The 12,781-nt window shown below is 36.6% G+C and overlaps 1 protein-coding gene across 1 annotated transcript in view; it reads right to left on the bottom strand.

Annotated features, from left to right (window-relative positions):
- SWAP70 (switching B cell complex subunit SWAP70) overlaps positions 1–12,781 on the bottom strand; it is a 78,489-nt gene that overhangs the window by 18,741 nt on the left and 46,967 nt on the right. The window contains exon 4 of the mRNA XM_036860829.1: positions 1,507–1,734. Coding sequence (XP_036716724.1) covers positions 1,507–1,734 — 228 coding nt within the window. The remainder of the gene's footprint in view (positions 1–1,506; positions 1,735–12,781) is intronic.

The raw sequence follows: 12,781 nt of genomic DNA, 5'->3' as shown, positions 1-12,781 counted from the left end.
AAATCTAGACCTAGACCTCACAGTGATTCTCAGTAAATCTAGACCTCCATCAATGAAAATGCTAAAAGCTATCAGTCAACTTGGCCAAGCATATCTTCTCAGCCAGTCACCCTCTGGCACCAAAGCACCTCTCTACCTGACCTCTCACGATTCTGGAGAATGAACTCTGCTCCAAAGGAGCAGCAAAAGAACTGGACCAGTAGTTAGGCTACTGGCTTCTAAGTGTAGCTTCTATGCTCACACTTACTAGCCCTGTGCTTCCTTCCCATATATCAGCATCAAAGATGTGTGATTAAAAATTTTACTTCAGCAAAACTGTACACTTATTATAGGCCAAAATGCTTCAGGACTATTCAAGAATAACTCACATTTTAAATAGTAAATCTATAGGTGCTGATAGCTTGTGGTAGACTATACACATTGTTAAATGTATGATAATATCTTGGCTGTATCATTTGATTATTACACTAAGTTCTAATCATATTACTTGTTCAGTTTGCTAATCCTTGAACATTTAAGCCAAAGCTATCTCATACTGCAATTCATCTGTAGTTCTATATTCTGCCATCCTAATCTGTCTGGAAATTCTCTTCAGACAGAGACCACGTCTCATAACTCTTTGCAGCACCAAAAACTTACACAAATTAAGCCTCAATTAATTGTTTTGATGGGCTCCATTTGAAGAAAAGAGCAAAAACAATATCACCTAACAGAGCAAAGAAAGGACCAACGTAAGGAAATCCCAAATCAGAGCTATTATTCAATGTAATAATGTAAGAAATCTAATCTAATCCACTAAAAATATATAAATTCTACTTAATAAGCATTAAGCCTCCCATATGTATATCAGATGCTATGCAGGTGCTGAGAAAACAAACCTTATAATCTAATATGGTAAACAAAACTTTACTATATAAAGGTATTTTTTCCCAAAAGTGAGAATATTTTTATGATTTTACAAAAATAATACATATCATATATATAAAGAGAGATCAACATGTATAAACATATATAATAGTAAGTCCAATAATAAGAACAGAACAAAGAATAAAATAAAATTCACAGACATCCCACAATCCAGCGGCTATTACTTTTAACATTTTGGCACTCATCCTTCCAGACTGCTCTACAAACACAAGTCACACTGCATGAAAGGGATGACAAGACACCTACTGTTCAACAACCTGTTTTTTTCACTGAACAATATGCCATGGGCTCTTTCAGATGAATAAGTATGGATGTACACGTGACATAAAAGTACTTTAAAAATGTTTAGAAATGTGATCATTTAAACAGTTCTTCCAAAATAGTAACTTCCCAATGCTTAACTGTAATTCTTTACAATGAAAGCCTAACACAAGACCGGGAAAATAAGAAACTTTATTCCTGTTCTAAATCAGTGTAAAAGTATAAGTGACTTAGACTCATCTTTGTGATGCAAATTTGTTTTATTTCAAACATGTCAAATTCTAAAGGTGAGGAGAAATAGTGTTATAGGACTCTTACCTGTTTCAGCACATCTAATATAAGCTCATTAAAGACCTCGTTAATTGCCATGGACACTGTCTGCCGATCCATGCCTTTGCTAAACTGTCCATTTCCAATAAGCTCAATCAGTTCCCACACGGAAAGGCCATCTTTACTGTCATCAAAGTTGATTTTATAATTTTCAAATTCTTCTTGTTGCCAACCTCCTCCCATAGCTTCTGTAAGTTTCTTAAGCAGGTATTCAATCTATATAAAGAATTTTTAAAACATTATTTCATAGCAAAAAAATAACTTTTAAACTTAGGTATGTACCTGTGTTACTTACACTGAAAGGTCAATTTAGGAAATATTCTTTTATAGTTCCAAAAGTGTATCTTTCAAGAATCATGATACTACCAGGGAGAAGGGTATGGATAAAATGCCATTGATTCTATATTAAACTAGAATAAGTAATCAAAAACTGGAACCTTTAAGAGTATAGTATATTTGCATACAGAACTAAAGCAAACTGCACACATACTATCATACACAAACTAATTGATGTGATCTGATTACTCTGTTGGATTTCAATATATCAGAATATTAATTTTACTGAATAAGCATCTCAAAGTATGTAAAAGTTAGTCACCAATTTATTAATTTTCCACATAAGCCAATTATTTGAAATTAATGCTGCTGCTTCTCATTAGCATGCTGACAATGTTGTAAACAATGGTGAATTCCTAGCCTGGGCCAGAAAAGTCTATTAAATCCCAAAACACATAGCTTTGTATAGAAAAACAGCAGGAAATACTGCACGCATCCGTCCAGACAGCTCTACACACACACACACATCACATTGCATGAAAGGGATTACAAGACACCTGCTGTCCAACAGCCTGTTTTTTTCAGATGAATGAGTATGGATGTACACGTGACATGAAAGTACTTTAATAGTGTAAATGAAATAGTAACAGTTAAACAAAACAGTGATGCAATAATACTGAATGAGAATTGATCTCTCTTATCTTCTGGAAAGCCTGGGTATCCTATAGTGCTCTCTCAAACTCAACATGTCCAAAAATGAATGAATCATCTCTACCTTTCAAATGGCTTCCCCTCCAATTATGGATTTCAGTTGGGAACAACACCATTCACCCATGCCAGGACCCTTTTCCCCACTCCCTTACATCAAATCAGTGACAAAATCCTACTGTTTTCACCTCCCTTCTTTAAACCCTGCCTAGCTCCCTATCACCTCAAAGATAAAGGCCAAGCTCCTCTGTGTCCCCTGTGATCACCCCTGCCTACCGTCTCTAACATATTTCCTGCCATGCCCTACTACAGATTTTACACTCCACCAATAACCATCGTCAACACAGATCCCAAGCATGTTCTGTAAAGGGCTAGCTTGTAAACATTTAAGACTTTCTACATCTCTGGTATATGTTCTTCTTTGTTCAGGTTTTTTTTTTTTTTTAACAACCCTTTAAAAACGTAAAAACTATCTTAGCACATGGGCTATACAAAAACAGGCTATGTGGGCTGAATTCACCCAGCAAGCTGTAGTTTGCCAACACCTGCTATAGATTATAAGTAGTCTACCCATTTAACACATTTTTTTATGCTTCTATGCCTTGCCCCATGCTGTCCTATCTAGATTACCTTTCCCCATTTCTCTACCCAGCTAACTGGTATCTATTCAAATCCTACATTGTCTATAATATTCCCAACTCAAAATAGTCCAAAATGTGGACCAGCAGCATCAGCATCACCTGGAAGCCTGTTGGAAATGAAGAATCTCATACCGCACCGAAGACCCCAAAATCAGAACCTGCATTTTAACAAGAACCCCCAGTACTTCCATATGCACATTAAAGTTTCAGAAGCACTGCTCTGGTAAAACTGCTCTGACCCAGCTCAGGTGTTCCTCTTCTGTGCCACTGCACTCAGCATACTGTATTGAAATTATCTCTATACTCATATGCTGCCCCCTATAGATTTTCTGAAATCCTTGTAGGAGGGACAATGTCCCACTCATCTTTGGATCTCTAGAACTCAGAATCATACATAGAATGTAGTAGAGGTCAATTAATGAAATGGAAATAAACTAAGCTAGGTCTCAATTTTCTCATCTATGAAATGGGTATAATAACACCTATCATACAGAACTACTATGGGGATAAAATGGGACAAAAATAGAACACTGTGCACAATGTCTGGCACAGTATGTACTCCATCAATGTTACTTCCTTCTGCACTGAGTAGAATATTATTCAACCATTTGACATTACATTTAAGGCAGACTGGTTCAAGATGGAGGAGTAAAAGGACGTGCACTCACTCCTTCTTGTGAGCGCACTGGAATCACAACTAACTGCTGAACAACCATCGACAGGAAGACACTGGAACTCACCAAAAAAGATACCCCACATCCAAAGACAAAGGAGAAGCTGCAATGAGACAGTAGGAGGGACACAATCACAATAAAATCAAACCCCATAACCGCTGGGTGGGTGACTCACAAACTGGAGAACAATTATACCAGAGAAGTCCACACACTGGAGTGAAGGTTCTGAGCCCCATGTCAGGCTTCCCAACCTGGGGGTTCGGCAACAGGAGGAGGAATTCGCAGAGAATCAGACTTTGAAGGCTAGCAGGATTTGACTGCAGGACTTTGACAGGACTGGGGAAAACAGAGACTCCACTCTTGGAGGGCACACACAAAGTACTGTGCACATCAGGACCCAGGGGAAGGAGCAGTGACCCCACAGGAGACTGAGCCAGACCTACCTGCTAGTGTTGGAGGGTCTCCTGCAAAGGCGGGAGGTGGCTGTGTCTCACTATGAGGACAAGGACACTGGCAGCAGAAATTCTGGGAAGTACTCCTTGGCATGAGCCCTCCCAGAGTCCGCCATTAGCCCCACCAAAGAGCCTGTAGCTTCCAGTGCTGAGTCGCCTCAGGCCAAACAACCAACAGGGAGGGAACCCAGCCCTACCCATCAGCAGACAAGCAGATTAAAGTTTTACAGAGCTCTGCCCACCAGAGCAACACCCAGCTCTACCCACCACCAGTCCGTCCCATCAGGAAGCTTGCACAAGCCTCTTAGATAGCCTCATCCACCAGAGCGCAGACAGCAGAAGCAAGAAGAACTACAATCCTGCAGCCTGTGCAGCAAAAACCACATTCACAGAAAGACAAAATGAAAAGGCAGAGGACTATGCACCAGATGAAGGAACAAGATAAAATCCCAGAAAAACAACTAAACGAAGTGGAGATAGGCAACCTTCCAGAAAAAGAATTCAGAATAATGATAGTGAAGATGATCCAGGACATCGGAAAAAGAATGGAGGCAAAGATCACGAAGTTGCAAGAAATGTTTAACGAAGACCTAGAAGAATTAAAGAACAAACAAACAGAGATGAACAATACAATAACTGAAAAGAAAAATACACTAGAAGGAATCAATAGCAGAATAACTGAGACAGAAGAACAGAAAAGTGACTTGGAAGACAGAATGCTGGAATTCACTGCCATGGAATAGAAAAAAGAAAAAAGAAGAAAAGAAATTAAGACACTCTAAGAGACCTCTGGGACAACATTAAATGCACCAACATTTGCATTATAGGGGCCCCAGAAGGAGAAGAGAGAGAGAAAGGACCCAAGAAAATATTTGAAAAGATTATAGTCAAAAACTTCCCTACCATGGGAAAGGAAATAGCCACCCAAGTCCAGGAAGCACAGAGAGTCCCAGGCAGGATAAACCCAAGGAGAAACACGCCAAGACACATAGTAGTCAAACTGAGAAAAATTAAAAGACAAAGAAAAATTATTAAAAGCAACAAGGGAAAAACAACAAATAAAATACAAGAGAACTCCCATAAGGGTAACAGCTGATTTCTCAGCAGAAACTCTACAAGTCAGAAGGGGGTGGCATGATATATTTAAAGTGATGAAAGGGAAGACGCTACAACCAAGATTACTCTACCTGGCAAGGATCTCATTCAGATTTGATGGAGAAATCAAAAGCTTTACAGACAAGCAAAAGCTAAGAGAATTCAGCACCACCAAACCAGCTCTACAGCAAATGCTAAAGGAACTTCTCTAAGTGGGAAACAAAAGACAAGAAAAGGACCTACAAAAAAAACCTCCAAAACAATTAAGAAAATGGTAACAGGAACATACATATCGATAATTACCTTAAATGTGAATGGATTAAATGCTCCAACCAAAAGACACAGGCTCACTGAATGGATACAGAAACAAGACCCATATATATGCTGTCTGCAAAGGACCCACTTCAGACCTCGGGACACATACAGACTGAAAGTGAGGGGATGGAAAAAGATATTCCATGCAAATGGAAATCAAGAGAAAGCTGGAGTAGCAATACTCATATCAGATAAAATAGACTTTAAAAAAGAATGTTACAAGAGACAAGGAAGGACACCACATAATGATCAAGGGATCAATCCAAGAAGAAAATATAACAATTATAAATATAAATGCACCCAACATAGGAGGACCTCAATACATAAGGCAAATGCTAACAGCTATAAAAGAGGAAATCGACAGTAACACAATAATAGTAGGAGACTTTAACACCACACTTACACTAATGGGCAGATCATCCAGACAGAAAATTAATAAGGAAACACAAGCTTTAAATGACACAACAGACCAGATAGATTTAATTGACATTTATAGGACATTCCATCCAAAAACAGCAGATTACACTTGCTTCTCAAGTGCACATGGAACATTCTCCAGGATAGATCACATCTTGGGTCACAAATCAAGCCTCGGTAAATTTAAGAAAATTGAAATCATATCAAGCATCTTTTCTGACGACAATGCTATGAGATGAGAAATCAATTACAGGGGGAAAAAAGGTAAAAAACACAAACACATGGAGGCTAAAAATAAGTTACTAAATAGCCAAGAGATCACTGAAGAAATCAAAGAGGAAATCAAAAAATACCTAGAGACAAATGACAACAAAAACACGACGATCCAAAACCTATGGGATGCAGCAAAAGCAGTTCTAAGAGGGAAGTTTACAGCAATACAATTCTACCTCAAGAAACAAGAAAAATCTCAAATAAACAACCTAACCTTACACCTAAAGGAACTAGAGAAAGAAGAACAAACAAAACCCGAAGTTAGTAGAAGGAAAGAAATCATAAAGATCAGAGCAGAACTAAATGAAATAGAAACAAAGAAACAATAGCAAAGATCAATAAAACTAAAAGGTGGTTCTTTGAGAAGATAAACAAATTTGATAGACCATTAGTCAGACTCATCAAGAAAAAGAGGGGGAGGACTCAAATCAATAAAATTAGAAATGAAAAAGGAGAAGTTACAACGGACACGGCAGAAATACAAAGCATCCTAAGAGACTACTACAAGCAACTCTATGCCAATAAAACGGACAACCTGGAAGAAATGGACAAATTCTTAGAAAGGTATAACCTTCCAAGACTGAATCAGGAAGAAACAGAAAATATGAACAGACCAATCACAAGTAATGAAATCAAAACTGTGATTAAAAATCTTCCAACAGACAGAAGTCCAGGACCAGATGGCTTCACAGGTGAATTCTATCAAACATTTAGAGAAGAGATAACACCCATCCTTCTCAAAGTCTTCCAAAAAATTGCAGAGGAAGGAACACTCCCAAACTCATTCTATGAGGCCACCATCACCCTGATACCAAAACCAGACAGAGATACTACAAAAAAAGAAAATTACAGACCAATATCACTGATGAATATCGATGCAAAAATCCTCAACAAAATACTAGCAAACAGAATCCAACGTTAAAAGGATCATACACCATGATCAAGTGGGCTTTATCCCAGGGATGCAAGGATTCTTCAATATACGCAAATCAATCAATGTGATACACCATATTAACAAATTGCAGAATAAAAACCATATGATCATCTCAATAGATGCAGAAAAAGGTTTTGACAAAATTCAACACCCATTTATGATAAAAACTCTGCAGAAAGTGGGCATAGAGGGAAACTACCTCAACATAATAAAGGCCATATACGACAAACCCACAGCAAACATCATCCTCAATGGTGAAAAACTGAAAGCATTTCCTCTAAGATCAGGAACGAGACAAGGATGTCCACTCTCACCACTATTATTCAACATAGTTTTGGAAGTCCTAGCTACAGCAATCAGAGAAGAAAAAGAAATAAAAGGAATACAAATTGGAAAAGAAGAAGTAAAACTGTCACTGTTTTGCAGATGACATGATACTATACATAGAGGATCCTAAAAATGCCACCAGAAAACTACTAGAGCTAATCAATGAATTTGGTAAAGTTGCAGGATACAAAATTAATGCACAGAAATCTCTTGCATTCCTACACACTAATGATGAAAAATCTGAAAGAGAAATTATGGAAACACTCCCATTTACCATTGTAACAAAAAGAATAAAATACCTAGGAATAAACCTACCTAGGGAGACAAAAGACCTGTATGCAGAAAACTATAAGACATTGATGAAAGAGATTAAAGATGATACAAACAGATGGAGAGATATACCATGTTCCTGGATTGGAAGAATCAATATTGAGAAAATGACTATACTACCCAAAGCAATCTACAGATTCAATGCAATCCCTATCAAATTACCAATGGCATTTTTCTAGAACAATTCATTTTAAAATTTGTATGAAGGCACAAAAGACCCCGAATAGCCAAAGCAGTCTTGAGGGAAAAAAATGGAGCTGGAGGAATCAGACTCCCTGACTTCAGACTATACTACAAAGCTACAGTAATCAAAACAATATGGTACTGGCACAAAAACAGAAACATAGATCAATGGAACAAGATGGAAAGCCCAGAGATAAACCCATGCACCTATGGTCAACTAATCTATGACAAAGGAGGCAAGGATATACAATGGAGAAAAGACAGTCTCTTCAATAAGTGCTGCTGGGAAAACTGGACAGCTATATGTAAAAGAATGAAATTAGAATACTCCCTAACACCATACACAAAAATAAACTCAAAATGGATTAGAGACCTAAACGTAAGACTGGACATTATAAAACTCTTAGAGGAAAACATAGGAAGAACACTCTTTGACATAAATCACAGCAAGATCTTTTTTGATCCATTCCTAGAGTAATGGAAATAAAAACAAAAATAAACAAATGGGACCTAATGAAACTTAAAAGCTTTTGCCCAGCAAAGGAAACCATAAACAAGATGAAAAGAAAACCCTCAGAATGGGAGAAAATATTTGCAAATGAATCAACAAAGGATTAATCTCCAAAATATATAAATAGCTCATGCAGCTCAATATTAAAGAAACAAACAACCCAATCCAAAACTGGTCAGAAAAGCTGTTCAACATCACTAATTATTAGAGAAATGCAAATCAAAACTACAATGAGGTATCACCTCACACCAGTTAGAATGGGCATCATCAGAAAATCTACAAACAACAAATGCTGGAGAGGGTGCAGAGAAAAGGGAACCCTCTTGCACTGTTGGTGGGAATGTAAATTGATACAGCCACTAAGAAGAACAGTATGGAGGTCCCTTAAAAAACTAAAAATAGAATTACCATATGATCCAGCAATCCCACTACCGGGTATATACCCAGAGAAAACTATAATTCAAAAAGACACATGCACCCCAATGTTCACTGAAGCACTATTTACAATAGGCAGGTCATGGAAGCAACCTAAATGCCCATCAACAGACGAATGGATAAAGAAGATGTGGTACATATATACAATGGAATATTACTCAGCCATAAAAAGGAACGAAATTGAGTCATTTGTTGAGACGTGGACGGATCTAGAGACTGTCATACAAAGTGAAGTAAGTCAGAAAGAGAAAAGCAAATATCGTATATTAACGCACGTATGTGGAACCTAGAAAAATGGTACAGATGAGCCGGTTTGCAGGGCAGAAGTTGAGACAGAGATGTAGAGAACGGACATATGGACACCAAGGGGAGAAAACCGTGGTGGGGTAGGGATGGTGGTGTGCTGAATGGGGCGATTGGGATTGACATGTATACACTGATGTGTATAAAATTGATGACTAATAAGAACCTGCAGTATAAACAAACAAACAAACAAAACAACTAATACTCAACTTTCTTTGGGTTATTTGTATGGAAATATGTTAATATAAATGTTTCAGACATGAAATTTCTAAAAATTTCATTACATGAAATTTCTAAAAATCTTATATGTTCTGGTATAATGTTATAAGTCATAATTCTAGTTATTACTTTAAAATGTATATCTCAGAAATAACTAAATTTCCTAGTCAATTGCATTATTATGAACTTTCATCAAATCTTTAACAATAGTCATTTTTAAGTCTTTTGTCATTTACAGACAGTTCTGGGTGTACTCTGATGCTTTTGCAAATATGTTCCTATAAAAGGGTTTCATCTTCAAGGAATTCATGGAAAAGACTCTGACAAGTACAGGTTTCTGGTAACTGACTATGCTGCTGAACTGAATGAATAAGCATTTTCAGAACTCTAATGGAAAACTGATGAATTCATAAAAGCGCTAACAAAAGATCAAGATGAAAAAAAAATTAATTACATGGGACTGAGTGAACTGATGAGGATGATTATAATTTTTGTGACTTTCTGTTTCAATAAACAAACAAACAAAAAAAAGACACATGCATCCCAATGTTCATTGCAGCACTATTTACAATAGCCAGGTCATGGAAGCATCCTAAATGCCCACTGACAGACAAATGGGTAAAGAAGATATGGTACATATATACAATGGAATATTACTCAGCCATAAAAAAGGAACGAAACTGGGTCATTTGTAGAGACGTGGATGGACCTAGAGACTGTCCTACAGAGAGAAGTAAGTCAGAAAGAGAAAAACAAATATCGTATATTAATGCATATATGTGGAATCTAGAAAAATGGTACAGATGAACCAATTTGCAAGGCAGAAATAGAGACACAGATGTAGAGAACAAATGTATGGACACCAAGGGGGGAAAGTGGGGGGGATGGGGGGGATCAACTGGGAGACTGGGATTGACATGTATACACTAATATGTATAAAACAGATAACTAATAAGAACCTGTTGTATAAAAAATAAATAAATAAAATTAAATTTTTAAAAAACAGAAAAAATAAAATTACATTTAAGAAAGCATTTATGAAATAACATTAAGTGAGGAAGAATGCAAAATTAAATTTACCCATGATTTCCACTGCACAAAGGTTATATAAATATTTTGAAAAATACTAGAGCAAAATATTAGAGCCTAATTTGTTACAGATAGGATTGTGAATTAATTTTTTATTTCTCTTCTTTGCACTTCCAATAATGATTATAATGTCGTTTGTGAAATAACATACTTTAACAGAAAAAGAATGCCAACAATAGGAAAAACATGTTTGCAAAGAAATATACATTTGCAAAATATCACAAGGTCAAAAAATACCAAGAGTTCTACTGTAATTTGATGAGATGTTATAAGCTCCTCTTGTATGCAGATTATCTAATACCCTAAATCTAGCATACAGTAGGTATTCAACAAATGTTTACTTGCTGGAGAAAAACACACTTAGGTCTTTCCTTTCTCTTGCTGAAGATGTATCATCTGCTCTTTAGCTTATCAGATATTATTTTCTTGGCTTTTAAACAGAAGTAATAGGGATAGGCAGTGGAAAGGAGAAAAAGAAAATTATTAAGAAGAAAAGAAAGGGAAAAGGGAAGGAGAGAACAGGACAGAAAAGAGAAGAAGGAAAAAAGCTTAAAGGCAATAAGACACAAGAGAGAAAAAGTCAATTATATAAATAATTGACCAAAGTAAAATAACTTAGAGGTGTTACCATGCACAGAAATTCAATCTCCCTAAGGCAGCAAAAAGAGGGCCCATGCTGCCTGATCACAACTTGGGATAAAGGTTGTACAGGCACTACTAGAAGTTTTAGTAGTGAGGCCATGGGTGTGGCCACATGCATGGACAGGATAACAAAAAGTGGGCATGATAAGTCAAGAAACAGGCTTAGCTTTTCCTCACCTACCACTGTGAATGAACCCGTGCCCCTCACACTCTGAGCTTCAATTCCTCATGCATATTGGAATGTCTTTAACATTGTTTCCTGTTAGCAGCAAACTCAGCTCTAGAGGCAGCTTCCCAGGTTCATCCTGAACCTTTCTGAAGGTGCCCTCCCCCAACCCTCCAGAGTTTGTCATCAGCCCCCAGCATCTGCTCTGCACTCCCAGTGACTGTTCCAGGCAACTAATCTAGATTCATTTCCTGTTGGCTTTCAACACAGTCATATACTTAACATAACCAAATAACTTAAGGACCTCTTAGTTCATTATATTGGGCCAAGGGGAGACAAACATTCCCATTCTCAGTAACTATTCCACGATACTAAATAATAAATAAATCACGTACTGCTGTGTTAGTCTGAATGGACTGCATCAATTCTAAGAGCTCATTCAGTTTCAGGAAGCAGCTTACTTCCTCCTCCCAAGGCAAGTTGCACCAAAAATAACAAAGAATAAACTTTCAAGCTGCATGTGATTTCTGAGGCCTCTGGCTCCAAAGTTTATTTGTTAGAAGTTGTTTCCCTGTAATCATTGAAGAGGGCCTTTATTAACTTAATAACAATTCAGATTTTATTTCTTAATAAAGGATCTCTTAAAACTATTTCAGGTTTAATATTTAATTGCAAGAAGGCAATTCTTCCAAATAAGCAACAAACATCCTGTTTTGTTCTTGGCTCTGTGGGAAATGAATACTAATGTAAAAACTATACTTTACAGACACATTTCCATGAATATAATTTGACAAAAATTACAGAACCATCTCAAATGGAGACATGCAATTTCTTGATTTTTGGTACTAAGTCACTTTCACTTAATTTATTCAATATTCTTGATATTGATTGATATTCTGGGTGATGGGAAACTGAGTCAAAAGCAAACTAACCCCACTTAGGTTATTCATGTAACTACCACTGTTACTTATATCTCATATAGTATTAATCGAAGCTAGAGAATTAAATCTTAAGACTTAAAAATATTTTGGACTTAAAATGCAAACCATCATTATGGTAAATGACTTACTGGAAACATAAAAATTACTTTAAATTTATAAAGCCTAAAAACTGTTTGTAATAATACAAATCAAACTCATTCATGACAAATTAAGACATTATACTTCAAAATTTATTCTTAAATGTACATTTTCATACCTAATTTTATTAAAATCTGTAAGTCTAAAACTCATTCAAAATATAGGTTTTTTAACGCTATTAAAGTACTTAGGAA

This window comes from Balaenoptera musculus, chromosome 8, assembly GCF_009873245.2.
Source record: "Balaenoptera musculus isolate JJ_BM4_2016_0621 chromosome 8, mBalMus1.pri.v3, whole genome shotgun sequence".
Classification (NCBI taxonomy): domain Eukaryota; kingdom Metazoa; phylum Chordata; class Mammalia; order Artiodactyla; family Balaenopteridae; genus Balaenoptera; species Balaenoptera musculus.
This window is presented reverse-complemented; position numbering and strand designations above follow the sequence as displayed.